The 20,638-nt window shown below is 40.8% G+C and overlaps 1 protein-coding gene across 13 annotated transcripts in view; it reads left to right on the top strand.

Moving 5' to 3' along the window:
• The window catches only part of SYNE1 (spectrin repeat containing nuclear envelope protein 1), a 387,376-nt gene that overhangs the window by 295,948 nt on the left and 70,790 nt on the right, over positions 1 to 20,638 (top strand). For all 13 annotated transcript variants that reach the window (XM_036316912.1, XM_036316911.1, XM_036316914.1 and 10 more), the window contains 11 exons: positions 712 to 888; positions 1,565 to 1,720; positions 6,250 to 6,405; positions 9,763 to 9,933; positions 11,311 to 11,444; positions 11,847 to 12,051; positions 14,608 to 14,790; positions 15,324 to 15,470; positions 16,488 to 16,642; positions 17,053 to 17,200; positions 19,467 to 19,561. In XM_036316912.1, the coding sequence (XP_036172805.1) occupies positions 712 to 888; positions 1,565 to 1,720; positions 6,250 to 6,405; positions 9,763 to 9,933; positions 11,311 to 11,444; positions 11,847 to 12,051; positions 14,608 to 14,790; positions 15,324 to 15,470; positions 16,488 to 16,642; positions 17,053 to 17,200; positions 19,467 to 19,561 (1,727 nt within the window). The remainder of the gene's footprint in view (positions 1 to 711; positions 889 to 1,564; positions 1,721 to 6,249; positions 6,406 to 9,762; positions 9,934 to 11,310; positions 11,445 to 11,846; positions 12,052 to 14,607; positions 14,791 to 15,323; positions 15,471 to 16,487; positions 16,643 to 17,052; positions 17,201 to 19,466; positions 19,562 to 20,638) is intronic.

The following is a 20,638-nucleotide window of genomic DNA, read 5'->3' on the forward strand; positions in this document are numbered from 1 at the left end:
GGGATGGCGATCAGGCTCTGCAGTATAGATTTCATCCATAGTGACCAGATAGCTGTCTGAGAGTAAGAACATTGCCTCCCTCGTGATAGGCATGGAAAAGTTGTCTGGTATTAGGAATAATTTTGAATAAGATTTTGTGTCATTTTAAGAAGTCATAAAAATGGATACTATAATTTATAAATATTTTATAGTGTAATCATAAAATGTATACAATTCTACATCCTCTGTCATATATATATATATTTATTTATAAATTCAAATATATTTATAAATGCAAAAGTTATAAGTTTAATTCATGTCTACTGTATTCATATATATTTTATACTAGAGGCCCAATGCATGAAATTCATGCAAGAGTAGGCCTTCCTTCCCCTGGCTGCCAGGATCGGCTTCCCTCTGGCACTTGGGACCTGGACTTCCCTCAGGCTGCCAGCAGGCACCCGGAACCCAGGCTTCCCTCGCAGCCCCGGCTTCGTCGGAAGGTTGTCCAGAATGACATCTGGTCTAATTAGCATATTATGCTTTTATTATTATAGATATATTCTGTTTCTGAAAATAACGGGTTCTATGCATGCACACAGATGGTGCCATTTGGACTAAACCATGGAAGTTATGGCATCAACCTTTTGCTCACTCACGGCCCTCCAGCTCCTGAGCAAGCCCACGACATGTGCCCTCTGACCTCGTTTCCTTCTCTCCCTCTCACTCCAGGGCTTTCAGATAGACATTAACTGTAAGCAGCTGACAGTGGACTTTGTGAACCAGTCTGTGCTGCAGATCAGCACCCAGGATGTGGAGAGCAAGCGCAGCGATAAGACCGACTTTGCGGAGCAACTCGGAGCGATGAATAAAAGCTGGCAGGTCCTGCAGGGCCTCGTAGCTGAGAAGGTGAGCCACGTGGCCACCGCTGGAGAGAGACTATCAAGAAAATTAACTGTAGGAGTAGGATAGCGACCGACGCTGGGCTCGGGGATTCTGCTGGAGAGAATGCCACTGAAGAATACATACATGGCTCTACATGTCCTTTTTTTAAAAATATGTATGTATTTTTATTGACTTCAGAGAGGAAGGGAGAGGGAGAGATAGAAACATCAGTGATGAGAGGGAATCATTGATCGTCTGCCTCCTGCATGCCCCCTGCTGGGGATTGAGCCCGCAACCTGGGCATGTGCCCTTGACTGGAATCAAACCCAGGGACCCTTCAGTCCACAGACCAATGCTCTATTCACTGAGCCAAACCAGCTCCTGCTGGCTCTAAATGGTCTTCAATCATGTCAATTACTTTGTCTTATGCACCCTCCACCCTTTGTATATTTCATGTTATTTTAGTTTTTTAAAGATGATTCTTAATTTCTTTTGCCCTCGTTTCAAGTAGACTTAAGATCTTTACTTGCTTACCAAAAAATAGTCATTGATTCGCACTTCGGAACATTCATTTTTAATCAAACATACCGTGGACTGTATTTTACGAATTTATGAATTCTCAGTTTGGAGGAAATAGTGGCCTGACAATGATTTGAAATTAAAATAAAATTGTACATTTCATTTCATTATGTTTGTTCAGATCCAGCTGTTGGAAGGCTTATTGGAATCGTGGTCAGAATATGAAAACAATGTACAAGGTATGAAAACTTGGTTTGAAACCCAGGAAAAGAGGCTAAAACAGCAGCATCGAGTCGGAGACCAGGCTTCAGTCCAGAACGCAATGAAAGACTGTGAGGTAACTGGCCCGGGCGCTGACGCGCTCCAGTTCACAATTTCATGGCATGTGCCAAATGAAGGTGCCCTTCTTGAGAACTGAGAGTTAAATATTGAGAACAGTGGCATTTGATTACAAATTTCTCTGATTACGTGAGTTTATAGAGTTTTCCTATTAGGTCTTTTCACCTCTTTTTATAAAATTTAAAATAGAATATTTAAACACACTCATAAGGAGAGGATGCTGCTAACCCCTGATCATCAGATACTGATCATCAGATTTAATAATTATCAAGATTTTGACATAGTTCCCTGAATATTTCTTCTCTCCTGAAAGATGTCATAATTAATTCCAGATAGCATGCCAGTTTATTCCTGCATGCTACAATTCCCAGCTCTACAAAATGGACTTTTCTTATATAACCATAATATTATCACCACCAAAAGTTTAACATACTATGGAATCCCTTAATATTTGTAATGCTCAACCCATAACACTATTTCCTAAATTTCCTGTAAAGTGTATATTTCTAGTTAATTTATTTCCATAAAGATACAGCAGTGTCTATATGTTCATATGCTCATTAGCTCTCTTAAGTCGCTAATATTTTCTTAATACCATTACTTGCTGGAGAAAATGTAGACTGGCCCCGGACCCAGGATCAGCCTGTGTATTTCCCCAAAGTGGCATTTAACTTGCTCTTCTCTCCCCTGTATTTCCTATGAATGGGCGTTAGCACAAGAGGCTTGATTGGATTCTGGCTCAACTCTCATGGAGGTGGGGGGGGGGGGGGTTGTTCACAGGTGACAGTGTGACTACTATGTCACATGCTTGCTCTGGTTGTGGCAAGGCTGCGGGTTCAGGTGCAGTGGGCACACTCTAAATATTCCCCATTGACCTAGGAACACTTATTCTTTCCTCAGATATTCTTGTTTCTACAGAAGAAATGGGAGCTGTCACAGTGAACCCTGCAATAATTGTTTTTAAACGTAATTCAGTAATTTGTAACGTGTTACAGATTAGCTGTGACGCTTCTTGGTAGTGTTTCCTAAGAACAGTTGAAGACGCAGCTGGGAAGCAATTCTGCAGAAATGCCCCTTTCCCAAAGCTAGTTTTTCTATTCCAGATTTCCAATAGAATGGCCTTTAGTAATGAACTTCCTCCTGAGCAGCACTTCTTCTGTGGGCACATGTAGAGTCAGGTATATTTAAGCTCCGAAGCAAAGCTGTTCGGTTCAGAAAAGGAAGAGCAGATGCTCTTTGCTGGGTTGACACACTAATGGATTGCCAGTCAGAGATGCATACAAATGGCAAAGGAAACTATCACATAGAGAAATAGCTTGAAATTAAAAAAAAGCTTCACGTCAGAAGATGGGTGTGTAAAAGATGGAAGACCAAAAAACATCGTTGCATTTCCTTTGTTAAAAATACCTTTTTATCGATTTTAGAGAGGAAGGAAAGGGAGAGAGAAACATCAATGATGAGAGAAAATCATTGACTGCCTCCTGCACCCCACCCCCCACTGGGGATCGAGCCTGCAACCAGGGCATGTGTTCTGACCAGGAATTAAACCTGGGACCTCTTGGTGCATGGGTCAATGCTCAACCACTCAGCCACACCAGCTGGGCCATCGTTGCATTTTCAATTCTCCAGGGGCCAGTAGCATTTCTAATTTAGGCATCCATTCTAAAATGTGCAAATAAGTCAGAATTTCAAAGTTTGACTTTGGAGCATGAAAACTTATACCTCTTGATGCGCTCATGAGTTCAAACACTAACATTAAAATTAAAAGATAATTCACGCGTTAAACATGAGCAGGATTAGTGCTTCCTTGTCATATTGTTGTGATAGACATTGCTGTGGAAAGACTGAAACGATACCTTAATGTAACTTTTCTTCTTTCTTCCTTCTCTCCTACTGTTTTTTCTTTCTTAGTATTTTTTTCTTATTTTCTGTTACTTTTCCCTGCCACTTCCCATTGCGTTTCTTTACATGTCCATGTCTTCTATTTAATAGAGAGAGACATTGTTATCTGGAAAATGCAGTGGACGCCTGGCAAGCTTTACTCCCTTTCAGACCCAAATGTTAGTCTCCCAGAGGTTCACGTCAGGCAGTGTCAGGAAGGGAAGCTGGGAGTGTGGTTCAAGGAACGTGACGCCAATGCCAATTTGTGATTTCAAGTGAAAAGTCATTTTTCTAAACAAAGAACAGAATGAATGTAGCTCCACTGAGTTATTTGGGGGCATCACTGGGCCTTTGTGTGTGTGCATGCATGTGTGCGTGTGTGTGTGTTGTTGTTTTTTTTCTCTAACTGGCATGTTTTATTGGCAGTACCATAAACCTTGATCAAAATTTATTGTCATTTTTGGGAAATGGTTCCTCTGGACCAAAGTGTGAAATTCAAGCCAGCATGCTTAAATTGATGACTGGATTCAAGCTTTACTTTGTTTTAAAAACCTCTTGAATATTTTTCCACTCTTTTGAGGTGATTTATTCATTAATATCATCATAGAAACTGCTATGTAGGAATTAACTCAAGAATGATTCATTATAGCAAAAAATGTTGGGTTTGGCTTTTCCCTTCATTGATCAGAAGCAGAATCATCTTTTAATTATTATTGAAAGGAAAGGATGACACCTTCATTTTGCACAAAATATATATTTCAGCCCTGTTTACCTACTGGGTTTGCTTTTATGGCAATATTAAGGTACAGAGCATTTTAGAGATGTGTTTCTGAGCAATGGGACATTAATTCCACAGGGCCCCTGAACAAAGTACCCCTCTGGACAAATGAGGATACATTTCATTCCAGTGGTTGAATTTTAGAATCATATTAAAGACATAGTGGAAGGATTCTTTATGGTTATTTAATATTTCAGAGAGGTAGAGATAAATATCTTTCAGTAGTAAAGTTAATTATGTTTTCTGTGTTGTATAAAAGACCCATAGCCCTAGTAATCACTATATTCATCCTCTGGTTAATTATCTAAGCTGTTGAAATACTGACAGAAATATAAAGTGGAAATTAAAGAACAAAGTTAAAAACACAAATGATCTATTCTGGCTACTAAATGCATGCATTTCCAATTAATAATACATCATGACAAAAGTAGCTTCATGATAATTAAGGAGAGAAAAATAAATAAATTTGCACTGAAGCATGGCAGAGTATCAACTGACTGAATATAACAATACTGTCTTACATTTGCTTAGTATTTATTTATTAATTTATTTATTACATTATTTATTACATTTATTACATTATAGTATATAATGTTAGCCTTTTCAGGTAAGCAAATCTATTATTATTCCTATTTTATAAATTAGGTAGACTTAAAAGTTTGGACCCCACAGAAATAAAAATAAAAGAGGCACAACATTTGTAATGAATACAGCAGAGGCTGGGCTCCTCTCTATTGCCTCTGAATAGCACCACCCAATCCCTATCTTGTTATCTCGATGTGGTTCATGAGAGAAGGGTAGAAATCTTTTCTACAGAATTGAGACATTATCTAAATTTAAAATATTTTGGAATTTTTTCACTCTAACCTCCAAGGTCTATACACTTCTACATCTAGCTCTGGGCTGCACTTCCGAATTTGAGACTGTAGCCAGGCCTTAATCTATGGCTTCTCCATCACCCAACCTGGGTTTGGCATCCTCTCCACAACTCCTGTCCAGCTGCCTGGCCTGCAGCACTGGGCTTGGAGGCAGTGAGCTCAGAAGGCTGGATTCCAAGCCCACCTTCAGCCTCACCAGCTCTGAGAGCCAGGACAGGTTGTCTGACATGATCTCCCACATGCTCATTCACAAAGTGGTGAGAGCAGTCAGAGCCTGCCTCACGGAGCTCTCCAAATTTTCAAAAGGCGTTCAAATATTGGTTAAGGTTGTGAAGTGTGGTTAAGTGTGATCTCCAGGTCGTTGCCTCATTTTCTTTTCTTTTTTGCACACCCCATACTGACGGTTATAAATGCACATCCCAAAGAAAATGAGGATTTGGTTCATGAAAAAATCCTGCAATTTTTTCAAATCACATATCAGACTATTTTAGGGAGAAATAAAGGATAATAGACATTCTGAAGAATCTGTGACACAGTGAATGTTTGTAACGTATCCGAAGTGCCACAGCTCCATTGTAGCCGAAATATAACTAAATCTCAGATACTGGGGTACAGGATACCATTCCATTGCATTTTACCCTATGGGTTAGGACGGGGTAGTTTTTCCAACACCAAGATACATGAATTTAAGAATTTAATCATGTTACCAGTTCCGACTGTTTCCTGTAGTTTCTTGAAAAAAAGTTACATGGTGACATTTCCTTATCAGGCAATCAAAATTTTACTTTGATATGTTATGCTAATTTATCATGGAATAAAAAGGCCAGTTACATAATTTAAATGCAGGAAAAAGTTTCACTATGGAGACCCTGTCCTGAGAATTATAAGCTTTTGGGGTTATTTAGAGATTTTTAGGTTATGAGACTATCATGGCTCAATTTCAGTGCATCATAATAGAGCAATTTAAAATGACTATGTTTTTAATCTCAGGATCTAGAAGATTTGATTAAAGCCAAAGAAAAAGAGGTGGAGAAGATTGAACAGAGTGGACTTGCTTTGATTCAGGACAAGAAAGAAGAAGTGTCTGGTGCTGTCGTGAGCACGCTGCGGGAGCTCAAGCAAACCTGGGCGCATTTAGACCACATGGTAATGTTAATGCTGTTGTGAGCGCTGGCTCCAAGCCCTGCTCGCCATGTCATGCTCATGACCTGCTGTTGGTTTTCCTAAAGTAACTGAGTAATTAATACGAATCTGTACATCAACTCTTTGTACTTAAGTTCACTTTATTAACCATATATATATATATATATATATATATATATTAATTTCAGAGAGGAAGGAAGTGGGAGAGATAGAAACATCAATGATGAGAGAGAATCATTGACTGGCTGCCTCCTGCACACACCCCACTGAGGATCAAGCCCGCAACCCAGGCATGTGCCCTGACCAGGAATTGAACCATGACGTCCTGATTCATAGGTCAATGCTTAACCATTGAGCCACACTGGCCAGGCTATTAACCTCTTTTTTTAAAAAAGAAAGTCTAGCTTCAGATCTTTTCTATAATAAATATACAATAACCTCATTCATTTCCATGTCCAAAGACACCATTTAGGCACACACATTTCTCCGATGTGTATCCCCAGCCCGGACTTCTCTCCTAAAATCTAGATAGAGACAGAGGCTGGGGTCGAGAGAGAAACCCAATGTGTAGACGTCTCCTCTTGCATGACCAGTAGACATCTCAAATTCCTGTGTCCAAACCACCTCCTGTTCCCCCCCGCTCCACCTACATTTCCCCCCCCACACACACACCATCTCAGGCAATGACAACTCTAACCTTCCAGTTGTTTGGGCAGAAAACCGTGGGGTCATTCTTCACTCCTGTCTTTCTGTCATACCCCACATCCAGCCCATCAGCAAACAGGTCAGGTGTATTTTCAGACTCCAAGCTCTGCCCTGTCCCTGCACTTAGCACCCAGGCCCATGTCATCACGACCATTCACCTTGAGGTTTCAGTGGCCTCCTCAGTAGTCTCCATGCCAGAGAGGTCCTGTTCAGATGGAAGCCAGATCACAGCAGTCCTCAGCTCAAACCCTCCATTAGCTTCTTGTCTCATTTAGAATGAGGACAAACCTGGTGAGGACCTGAAGGCCCATGTGACCCGGCCTCCAGGGTCCCTCTGACCTCGTCTCCGGCAGCTGTCTGTCCTGCAGGCTCATTTGGCTTCTGTTCTCCCCCTGCTCTTGAACTCCACAGGCCTGGCCCACGCTCAGGGACTTTGCACTGGCTGTGTCCTTCACCTGGAACACCACACCCTCTCCTCAGTATCCACCAGGTCACTCCCTGTCCTCAAAGTCTTTCTTCAAATTTTCCATCTCAGTGTGGGCTTTCCTGACCCCCCCCCCCCCCATACTCCCTGACTCTCCTTTGCTCTGCCTTTATTTCTATTATTTATCAACTTCTAACATGTGGTACAGTCTACTTCTCTGTTCATATTTCTCCACTGAAACATAGCTCCATGAGACACTTGATAAATAGAAGCTGAATGGAGTGTTGATTCCTCTGAAAAGAAGAATACATGTCAAAGCCAATACTGTTCTGCACACAAATAGTCATTATCCACACTTCACAGAAGCAGGCGCTGCAGCACCAGCCGGACAGTGAGTGAGACCGGTGGCCCAGCAAGCAGCTGCTTACAGCCTGCGCTCTCCTCCCAGTGCAGCGGGGCAGTTTTCCCTTCCCTTAGTTTCAACCTGATTTTTAATTCATTTTTTCTATATTTTTATAAGTTTACTATCTTTTTATTTATTTATATATTTTTATTGATTTCAGAGAGTAAGGGAGAGGGAGAGAGAGATAGAAACATCAATGATGAGAGGGAATTGTTGATCAGCCGCCTCCTGCGTGCCCTACACTGGGGATCAAGCTCACAACCCGGGCATGTGCCCTGACCAGGAATTGAACCGTGTCCTCCTGGTTCATAGGTCAGCATTCAACCACTGAGCCACACCAGCTGGCCTATATGTATTTTTATAAATCATCACAAATTCTTGGAAACAATTAACCACATAAATAAATTAAGGGATTCTTTCATAGAAACATCATCTCAAGCATAACACAAAGAAGAACTAGACTCCTTAAAAATTCTCATTTCCTCCTGGCTTTATTTTCCTGTCTCTTCCTGACTTTCATGGGCTGGGCCCTGGCACCTGTCTGCACCTGTGGGCATCGCCTCATCTCTGAGGCAGCACCTTCTTAGTCCGTGGGCCCATTAGATGGTATCTCAATTGGTTTCAACATTATTTTTTATGCTAAGAAGAAAAGCAGAGTGTGCAGGTACAAATTAATGTATTATATCATCTACTAGACGCCCAATGCACGAAATTCGTGCAAGAATAGGCCTTCCTTCCCCTGACTGCCAGCACTGGCTTCCCTCCAGCACTCGGGACCTGGGCTTCCCTCCCAGCCCTGGCTCTGTCCAGAAGGTCGCCTGGAAGGATGTTCTGGTCTAATTAGCATGTTATGCTTTTATTATTATAGACTTTCTTAATTATGGTCATAGTTCCTCCATATTGAAAAGATTGCATTCAGAAGATTGGGGCTGACATCCAGGAAGTCCAAAGCAGATATCTTTCTAAATGATACAGACAAATTAAAAACTTTTCTGTTGCAGATAAGTATGGGAGGAAGTGTTCTGAGAAGTTTTTGTCTCAAGATACTCATTTGTGCGTGTGTGTGCACATATGTGAGATAGATAGATAGACTGATAAGTATCATTTCCTGGGACCAGATTTGCCTTGTTTCAAATATAGACTTCTCACATGCTAGCAGTATGATCCCAGGTGATTTTCATAACGTCTTTGTGCCTCAGTTTCCTCATCTGTAAGACTGGGATGATGTTATCTACCTCATAAAGTTGTTATGAAGACTAAACAAGTTAATGCATTAGTCAAAACACTCATTTTCTAAACTGTAGTATTAAATATATTGGCTTTTTATCACTTTTATATAATATATGTTACATATAAAGATTATGTATAAAACCTTTTCAAGAATTTTGATTTAGCCCTAACCGGTTTGGCTCAGTGGATAGAGCTTCGGCCTGCGGACTAAAGGGTCCCAGGTTCGATTCCGGTCAAGAGCATATACCTTGGTTGCAGGCACATCCCCAGTAAGGGGGTGTGCAGGAGGCAGCTGAATGATGTTTCTCTCTCATCGATGTTTCTAACTCTCTATCCTTCTCCCTTCCTCTCTGTAAAAAATCAATAAAATATATCTTAAAAAAAAGAATTTTGATTTAGACTGAGTGTTCAAAAGTAGGAGAGGCATCAGTTTCAACATTGCTATATCTTATGTTTGAAATCTTTTGTGTTTGAGTTCATTTATAATACCTGAAACCCTGATAAAATTCTTCAATATTAATTTTTCCCACCCATTGAACACATGTTTTGTAACGTTAAGTGTGATGCAGTTGTAAGACGTGTCTTTCTCTTTGAAAAGGCTGGGCAGTTAAAGGTACTGCTGAGGTCCGTGCACGACCAGTGGAGCCAGCACAAGGCGGCCTCCGATGAGATCAACAGCGGCCTCCTGGAGGCCAGGTACTCCCTCTCCCGCTTCCGCCTGCTGATCGGCTCCTTGGAAGCTGTGCAAGTTCAGGTAGACAATCTTCAGGTAAGGACTGAACTCATCCTGCCCTGAACATGCTTTTGAATTTGAGAAAATAAAGAAAATAGCAAATGTGGACATCGTCCTGGAATACTGCTGTCTATTGCTTACATTTAATTATTTTTGAAATGTTTAAATAATTTTACCTGCAGATATCTTTCTAAACGATACAGACAAACTAAAAACTTAACTTTATTTGTTCCTCATCCAAACTTGCCTGTGGATACCGAATTCTGGATTAACGGTATCTAATGAAATGACTTTTAAATTCTAACATGTAAATATCCACCTGAATGTATTTTGTAAAATGATTTTTATACCCAAATCTATCTCCTTGATCCATGTCGCTGCCTTCTCTGTCTTCCCTTTTCTCTTTTTATCCTGCTTCTCCAAACATATGCTCAGGGATTAAAAAGAAAGCAAAGAGAAAAATAGCAAAAGTGGTAAATTTTTAAACTACCGTTTTCTTTTTATTTAGCATAATATCTGTGGTCTGCCCAGTGTGTACACATATCCTCTGTTTCTGGCACCGGCTGCTTCGTTTCCTGTGTCATTATCATTGCATTCATCTAGAGTGGCATCGTGGCATCGTTGCCGTTTGACTTAAACACAGCACCCCTCCTAGCTCAGGCCACTTCCCTCAGACTAGCTGCTGCCCCACTTCCCGGCACATCTGGGCACTGGACACCCCACCTGTCACTGCTCTTTGTCCCCGGCTACTTAATGCAGACTATGGGGTGGCAGGGCAGGCCCTCAAGGGGTGGGATGCCAGCAAGGGCCCAGCATGTATCTCCTTGGTTTGGAGATCAAAATGTATATGCTGCTGACCTCATAGGCAGGCTTTCTGAAGGGCATACCTTTGGGGAAGGGGGGCTGGGCAGTCAGGAAGAAGGATAAAATGTGTCTATACAATGTATTTGAACCTTAAATTCTTGTTGCAGATACTAAGAATCATTAAAAGTTATTTTGAGAATAGTAAGTTTAAAAGCACATTTTATAACTTTGAGGAGGTTATAAGGACTTTTTAACTTAGCCTCGTCTATGTTGAACACCTGCAAATGCTCTCTTAAGGTATGAAAGAATCCAGGGTCTGTACTTTGCATATTTTGAATTGATGGCCATCAGATACCAGTGTTAAATAGGACTGGACTTTGTAGCCTCCTTCACATATGGAGATGTACTAAGAATCGAGACCATCACTTGGTTGCACGGAGAGCTGAGAGTCTCAGGAATACTTGCATATAAAGCATTGCAGCGACGTCACTGTGTCTATATTCATATGTGCATATTCATGAAAACAGCTACAAATTACTTCTAGACTTCGTTTTTAGCATTTAGACCTAGTAACTGCTATTTTATCTGTGGTATTTTTTCTTTGGGCAGAATCTTCAAGATGATCTAGAGAAACAGGAAAAGAGCTTACAGAAATTTGACTCTGTCACCAACCAGCTGTTAAAACAGTGCCACCCACCTGTGACGGAAACTCTTACCAGCACCTTAAAGGAAGTCACCATGAGGTATGGCGCTTGCTAACTTAACACTGTGATGCATTGCGTACAGCACAACCGCATTGTAAGTAGTGACGCAATGAAAACTTGCCAGCGTTTTGAATTTGGGCTTTGCAGATTTCATTCCACTTGCGCTTTAATTTTGACAACATGAAGCTAATGGTAAGTAAGAGCAGGGAAGATGTTTAGAGAGAAATTAGAGCTGCTGTGTACCCAAAGATGGGCCTCATTCCTGCAGGCTCCCCCTGGAGTGACTGTGACATGCTCCTTTTTATGATGTGCAATAGAAATGAGACATCCTTGCATGCCTTCCAAATGCGCATGAAGCAGGATCGTGAAACATAAAACAGCAAGTCAGAGCCTTTGGCGCGAGGGGGAGGTCTGCCCACGCATGTTGGGTCTCGTTTCCAGATGGAACAACTTGCTGGAAGAGGTGGCGGAGCAGCTGCAGGCCAGCAGGGCCCTCCTGCAGCTGTGGCGGCGGCACCGGGACTACTCGGCGCAGTGCGCCTCCGCGGTCCAGCAGCAGGCGGGCCGCACCCAGGAGCTGCTGAAGGCGGCCGCCAGCAAGGACATCGCCGATGACGAAGTGGCTACGTGGGTTCACGATTGCAGTGTACGTTCGGGCACGATCATGGTCTGTTTCCCAAACATGCCTTTCGTAGACTCCTCCAGCTTGGCAGGGCCAGTGCTGATGTGGGTAAGCCTTTGGTATGTCTCAGTATGTGAGACGATGACCCCCAAAGAATTGTTCTACGTATCAAGGAGCCTCCTGGGCTTTCAGAACACATGCGTCGGATTTTAAAGGCCCCTCTCATTGTTTTATTTATTTATTTATTTTTTAAATAAATATATGTTTATTGATTTCAGAGAGGGAGCGAGAGACAGAGACATCAGTGATGAAAGAGAATCACCGATTGGCTGCCTCCTGCACGCCCCCTACTGGGGATTGACTCGAAACCCGGGCATGTGCCTTTGACCGGAACCAACCCGGGGCCCGTCAGTCCGTGCTCTAACCGCTGAGCCAAACCGGCTAAGGCTCATTTTTCCATTTAAAACAATGAGTTGTTTTCCCATTTTTCCTAATGGAATGCACTCCATGTGAACGATTCAAGCTGTTTCTACAGAGATAGTCAATATAAGAAATGACCACATGGAGAATAATGTTCTATCTTTTAAAAATCTACAGTTAAAGGTTTCATCCAGTTTGGTTCATTATCTTTTACATAAGCATCAACATAATGCCTTCTAAGAATTTAATGGCACAAAGGAGTCTTTATCTCCTGATTTATGGGTGTATTCTTCTTAATAGCTTTCTAATAGTTCAGTTTTTCACTGTATCTGCCAATAACCTACTTAAGGTTTTCGGGAACAGTTCTCTTGTTTCCCGCAGTGCATGGCTCTTACTATTTGTCCTTTTTTATCTTTAATGAATTTGTTTCAAATATCTTCTTGCAAACTTTCCCATTCAGTTTATCAGAATTAGGCAAGTTATAAACAGCACATAAATAAAAGTTTAACCTAGTCTAATACGTTTACATTAATAACAAATCATCACGTGAAAGCTAAAGCTGAATATGGATGGTGAATATAGTTCTCTTGTTTTTTCTCCATCTACTGAGGGTTTATCCTTAACAAGATTTGTCATTGTCAATATTCAGCCCTCGGAGTGGAGATACACCTGTTTTAGGGTGCAGTGCTCCCAGTTGTGCCTTTATCTGATAGCTATGTCAAGGGTAAAGTCGCCCTTTGCTTTTCTTCCTCTCACAGTAGGCCCTGCATGTGTAGAAGCAGGCTCTTCTCTCTCCTCCATGTCTGGTGGGGCACCAGCAGCAAGTAGACGAGTCAGTCATGTGTCATCGCTTAGTGCAGTGATGGCGAACCTATGACACGCGTGTCAGAGGTGACATGCGAACTCATATTTTTGATTTTTCTTTGTTAAATGGCATTTAAATATATACAATAAATATCAAAAATATAAGTCTTTGTTTTACTATGGTTGCAAATATCAAAAAATTTCTATATGTGACACGGCACCAGAGTTAACTTAGGGTTTTTCAAAATGCTGACACGCCGAGCTCTGAAGGTTCGCCATCACTGGCTTAGTGGTAGACGGAAAGCAGAAACCGGATTTTCACTGGCTTATCATTCTGAGCATAAAAGGTGGAGGCAAGAGCTACCATGGAAAATACTGGAAGTGCAGCTCACCCCTAGCCCTGGGTACCAGAACCATCGTGAGGGTTCCACACCCACTGTGCCTTGACCACTCATCCTACTGATGATACTGTTGATACACTCATCTCTTGGGCCTATAACGCTAAGTAGAAAGAGATAAAATGTGGCGCTGTGTTTTCAGTTTGACATCAATTATATGAAGAAGCAAGAAAAAACTGTCCACTGTTGCAGTTATTGGCTCTACTTGTAGATTTGTTTTTGTTTTTTTGTCTGTGTATGTTTTGCTGCATTCCCCTGTGTTCTACAATAAAAGTCTCTGTGGCTTTTATGATCAGAACTAGAGGCCTGATGCACAAAATTCACAATAATTTACATATTATGTTTTTATCATTATAGATAGTAAATGCATTCTTTAAAATGTTTAATCCACATGAGTTCTTGCTAGGTAGCACACAATCCCACACCATACATTATCTGGAGAGCTTCAGTTTTACGTCTTTGGCCCCAGCCCCAATGTTGGTGACCATCAACTGAGAAAGCAGTCTGCTTTCAGCCCTCTGTCCTCCCTTCAGTCCCAGGACACGGCTGCCTCCTCTGGGTTGCCTGTGGACATTCGCAGCCCCGGCTAGGAAACCAGCCACAGGAAGGAGAAAATGCCAGGACATTTGGCTGTGTGTGCCTTTGGATTGATTAGTGGGGTGTGGAACCCTGGCGATGGTTCTGGTGTGCAGGGCTAGGGGTGAGCTGCACTTCCAGTATTTTCCATGGTATCTCTTGCCTCCACGTTTTATGCTCAGAATTATAAGCCAGTGGAAATTGAATTTATAAATTGGGCTCAATTCTTGATTATTTTTCCTTCAGGTGAAGGTAATTTCGTGTAATAACTTGACAGATAAGAATGGAGTGTTTCTAGATGCGTGGCCCTTCGCTGATTGTTTGTTATACGGACTACACTTAGCATGTGGTTCCATGATAGGCGTGTTTTCATCTTCCACAGGACCTCCTCAGAGGTCTGGGCACCGTTAAGGATTCCCTGTTTGTTCTCCATGAACTGGGGGAGCAACTCAAGCAACAGGTGGATGCTTCCGCAGCAGCAGCCATTCACTCGGACCAGCTGTCTCTGAGTCAACACTTGTGTGCCCTGGAGCAGGCTCTTTGCAAACAGCAGACCGTGTTACAGGTACAGAGCTCACATTCAGCCTGTGTTGTCAGTTGGGTGTTCTGTAGCTTCTGAGCATCAACTCAGGAAAAGAAGGTTTTTTCATCATTCAGACACTGCCTCCTTCAAGACCAAAGGATAAAAATATAAACAAACTTGGCATTTTCCGTGGGAATAAGGGAAGGCGGGAGTTTTACACTATTCTTTACAAAGTAATTGTGCCCCTAAACCAATGCTTTCTTCCGTGGCACTGAGTAAAATATGTTCAGTTAATAACACTAAGTGGCTTAATAATAAAATTCATAAATTTTTGCAAGAATCAGAATATATTTCAGTTTGGTAATATATTTTAAGAATGGCTCCAACCGGGTAATTCTACATAGAAGTAACACATTGTAGGTTTTAGAAAATTATATTATTAAAAAGAAGAAAATGTAAAATCATTGTAGCTTGTCTGTCCAATTGCAATTAGACAGTAGACTATGAGAAATGATTTCAGCATCCATGTCCTTTCACTAGATTTCTAACTATTCATTTTCTTTTGTAATATAAAGGCTGGAGTTCTTGACTATGAAACCTTTACCAAGAGTTTGGAAGCTTTGGAGGCCTGGATAGTAGAAGCTGAAGAAATACTTCAAGGGCAGGACCCCAGCCACTCATCTGACCTCTCGACCATCCAGGAGAGGATGGAAGAGCTGAAGGCAAGTGTGTGGAAATCCTCGTCCCAGACCTTCCATCTTCCCTCCTCCAGACCTTAAGGAAAACTCAAAACTTCGGACATAGGCCTACCTTTTTATTTTGAGTTACTTCCTTCTCCAGGGTGATGAGCCTTTTGCAGAGCACGCAAAGGGAAAAGCACACGCAGCCAATGTCCTGGCATTTTCTCCTTCCTGTGGCTGGTTTCCTGGGTGAGCTGCGAATGCCACAGGCAGACCAGAAGAGGCAGCCGTGTCCTGGGACTGAAGGGAGGACAGAGGGCTGAAAGCATAGACTGCTTTCTCAGTTGATGGTCACCAACATCGGGGCTGGGGTCAAAGTCCTAAAACTGAAGCTCTTCAGATACTGTATGGAGTGGGATAGTGTGCCGTCTAGCAAGAACCCAACAACTCTTGCTTACGTAGCTCTTCCCCTTCGTTGCTGGGTGACTTTGAGCTTCTCGGCCTCTTTTTCCTCATGGTAAAGTGGGAATTGTAGTGTAGTACCTAATGGAATTGTTTTGAGGCTAAAAATGAGTTATTGTATTTCCTGTAAAGCTCTTATAACAATGCTTAGTTCAAATAAGTGCTCAGTAAATGTTAATTATTATTACTAGCACTATTATTATTAAATAATAAAGGGACAGATTAGCAGGGATAAATGAACTATAAAGGTAAGAAGTAAGCCTTCTCAGCCGTCAGCATAATTTTCATTGTTTATCAGTTCTATGAAGAATTACTTTTTATTAGTAAATGAATCCAGTCAATAATACACGTAACTACTAACTGTTCCCCAAGGGGTGGTGAGAAGCAATAGCCAAGTGACAGCGGCAGCCCCGGATGCTGACTGGAAGGTGCAGCTTTTCTTTATCTGCAGCTCTCGCGATGGCAAGCAGGTGGCCTAGAAATGCACAGGAGAACAACAGCTGGCCTCTTGCTGAAATCCAAGTTCACTGAGCACTTGGAAAGCTCCCTCCCCTTTCTGACCACGGTGCTAAACCCGCTCTTAAATCTCGCTTTCAGGGACAGATGTTAAAATTCAGCAGCATGGCCCCAGATTTGGACCGTCTGAATGAGCTTGGCTACAGGCTACCCCTGAATGACAAGGAAATCAAAAGGATGCAGAGTCTGAATCGGCACTGGTCTCTCATCTCCTCTCAGACCACAGAGAGATTCAGGTAGAGTCTCCAAGAGGTGTTTTGGCGGCTGTGATATGTCAGTAGAAACAAGTTCATGATCGGTGTGCAGTTATAAAGCCTAGGTCTTTCCCATGTACAAAATTGGAACTAAAAGTAAGAAGCTCAAATTGTGCTTTCCCATGTTTAATGTACTAAATATTTTTTAATCAAAAATTAGCAAGCCCTTTTACATAACAATATATTAAAGATACATTATTGTATCATTCTTAAAACTTACCATCTTAAACTTTTTTTCTAATTTTGTTTTCTAAATTTTACTACCTAACATGAAAGGTTTGTGATAGTCAAATTAGAATCAGAGGCAGAAATTATTTAATCTTGTTTTATATGCCAAAGATAGAAGAATAGGCAACAACATAGCCACTATTCTCTTTCCTTTATTCTGTCAGCAAGTTGCAGTCATTTTTGCTACAACATCAGACTTTCTTGGAAAAATGTGAAACATGGATGGAATTCCTGGTTCAGACGGAGCAAAAATTAGCCGTCGAGATTTCAGGCAATTATCAGCATCTTTTGGAGCAGCAGAGAGCCCATGAGGTGAGTTATGCTAGTAGATTAGGGGCAGTTAAATAGGCCTTTGAAAGATGCTACAAAATGCCATGTGGGGGAATTAAAGGGCAGAATCTTGTGCTGAGTCTGCTAAATGCACACACTGTTTTTGTCTTCTTTCTTTTGATGGCTTAATTCCCAAATTGTAGTCCACTCTTTGCCCCATCGTTGGTTATAAGCTGGTGGCCGGCTTCAATACCCTGCACTGGATAGTGTCACAATTATGGTCAAGATCTACTTACAGGGGCGGGGAGGGGAGGCAAGCAGCGTTGTGGAAGGAGTTCAGAAAGTTGGATTCAATTTTCAAATTGAGTTACAGACTCCATTAATATTGCCAAGGCTAGTTGCTATAGAGATTCTGCTTTGGTAAGTCTTAGATAAAGGAAAATTGTGTGTTCTTTAAAAAGCATATATGCGTTTTATACTAGGGAATCAACCTACCAAAACCTCCAAGTGCACCTCTTGACCAGATTATATTCTATTTTTTAAGAAACACTGATAGAAAACTAGATACAAAACCCAAATTAGTTATTTTGCTGTGAGCCTCTATTTTGCTACTTATTGGTGCAACTGAGTTGTTCCACGTGTTTATAAAATATATGCAAATGGGGAGATAGGATTTACCTACAAGCAGAGAAAAGGCTTAATGCAGAATTTAAAAGAGAATAAAATGAATTTTGAAGCACTTTGTTTCACATTTAAGAAATCAAGAATTTAAATACATGTGAGGTATTTTTTTTTTTTTTATATATATATTTTATTGATTTTTTACAGAGAGGAAGGGAGAGAGATAGAGAGTCAGAAACATCGATGAGAGAGAAACATCGACCAGCCGCCTCCTGCACATCCCCCACCGGGGATGTGCCCGCAACCCAGGTACATGCCCTCGACCGGAATCGAACCTGGGACCTTTCAGTCCGCAGGCCAACGCTCTATCCACTGAGCCAAACCGGTTTCGGCGACATGTGAGGTATTTTTAAGTCCATTTTTATTGATTTGACTAATGGGGAAATAAAATACAGTAAATGAAATCTGCAATGAGATACCACTTTACACCCACTTGGATGGCTATAATGGAAAAGATCCGTGTTGATGAGGGAGGGAATAGAGAAATGGAATCCTTACTCGATAGAAATTGAAAATAGTGAAGCTTTTTTGGAAAACAGTGTGGGAGTTCCTCCTAGTGTTAAACATAGAGTTATCATGTGACCCTGTATCTCCACTCCTGGGTGGAATCATCCAGGAGAAATGGAAATATACATCCACACATATATCCATGTGGTCAAAAGCTTGTACAGAATATTGTTTATAGCGGCATTATTCATAATTGCCAAGAAGTGGAAGCATCTCAGATATCCACCAACTGAAGAATAAATAAATAAAATGTAGTATCTTTATACAGTGGAATACTACTCGGCAATAAAAATGAAATGCTTTGTTGACATATATTGCAAAATGGATCAGACTTGAAAATATAATGCTAAGGGAAGAGAAGCCAATAACAAAAGACAGCACACTGCATAAGTCCATTGATATGAAATGTCAAGATGAAAAATAGGTTAGAAGTTACTTAGAGGTGGGGATTGAGAGGAAATGGGGAGTGATTCTTAATGAGCATGAAGTCCTTTTCGGGGTAATGAAAATGGTCTAAGATTTATTGTGGTATTGGTTGCACAAGTCTGCAAATATAATAAAAATCATTAAATTACACACTTCCAATAGGTGAATTATATGGTATGTGAATTATATCTCAATAAACCTGTTTAAACAACAATTGAAAAAAAAGGTTGGAATCGTCTCTGTTGAATTTTTTAGTATTGAAATAATTTTATTAACCCAATTAAACTGAAAAATAATGAGTTCCAAAAAAAAAAAGTCTGTTTTATTTTTCATTCTTCAACTTCTTAAAAGGTCTTAAGCTATTCTCTGTATGAAACCATACTCTGCATACAGAAAGATCTGGAATACAATTTATGTGCTAACCAACTTTATAGGTGATTTCAAAAGAAAGGAGAGGAACATAATTCTACTTTTAGTCAGTTTTGGTAAACAGAAATGAAACTTTAAGGCTATCCTAATTGATGGTTTACAACTACGTTATTTCTGCACTGCAGGATAAAACAAGTATCCCGACTCAGCTGGAGACATTTTTCATAATCTTGCTTAAATCAGAACTTTTGGAAACTTATTAGAGAACGGGACATTAAAATTAGAAACTCTAAATGATGTGTTTTTTTGTGTTTTTTAATAACAGTTGTTTCAAGCAGAGATGTTCAGTCGTCAACAGGTTTTGCACTCGATCATTACTGATGGGCAGCGTCTTCTGGAACAAGGTCAAGTTGATGACAGGTAGGACCTTTGATATATTATTATGAAGAAAGATTCCAGTAAATTAGTCATTTTCTTTCTAATGAGCAGATTAGAAGGCATATATCCAACCTTCCCAAGGCAATTGTACTGCAGCAGAGGCTCCGTAATTGGAGAGGGGCTTCTATGAATCTCTGAAATGACTGAGGATTGAATCTTTTTAAAGAACCGCTATTATATGATATGAAGGACATATCGTAATTGGAAATCACTTAGCCAACCTCTGCTATTCGTCTGTAGGAGACTGGGATTAATAAGTAGATCAGAATGAATTGTATCAATGAGGCATCAATGGTTGATAAACATATGCTTCTCATAGTCTCATATGGTTACAGACATTTTATTCCTAAAAGGAGCACAGAGATGGCTAGACCATCCCTCTAACTTACAGATGAAAACTTGAGGCCCGGAAATGTGAACTGATTGGACGAAGGCCACAGAACGGAACGACGTAACACAGAATCGAGCCTAGAACTGGAGTATCTGGTTTTTAGTCGAGAACAGCCAGCTCTCTCATACCTTGCTAATTCCACCAGATTTGAAAACGGTGGGCTGCCTTAGGTCAGATTACACGCAGCCTGCTTCCTCTTCGTATACTTAGCAGATTCTTTATTTAAAATGCAGGCGTACCATGGACACAGACAATAGTGAGGTGAACGCCCAGGGAGGGGGCAGGAGCAGGAATGAGGAGGTCAAGGGGAGAAAAAAAGGAAACATCTGTAATACTTTCAACAATGAAGATAACTTTAAAAAAAAAAATTCCAATGCAGTGGTAATTCCTAGCTCCTCATTAGCTCTGTGGTATGAGTTGATGATTTCATACTACATTTACATTTCTTGGGACCAATGTTGTGCTATCCCATCTAGACTCTGTGGTGATATTTGCAGTATACATCTCATTTATTTTATTACATGTATATATCTTTCCCATATTTAGGACCAGTAATTGTGATTATATTTAACTTAGTATTATTTTAAAAAAGAAATCATTATTTTTATTAAGAAGCCATGTGTTTTTTTAAATGCTTTGGAAGCAATTTTAGTTTTAAGTGGCTATTT

The sequence above is a fragment of the Myotis myotis genome, unplaced genomic scaffold (genome assembly GCF_014108235.1).
Source record: "Myotis myotis isolate mMyoMyo1 unplaced genomic scaffold, mMyoMyo1.p scaffold_m19_p_7, whole genome shotgun sequence".
Taxonomy (NCBI): Eukaryota; Metazoa; Chordata; class Mammalia; order Chiroptera; family Vespertilionidae; genus Myotis; species Myotis myotis.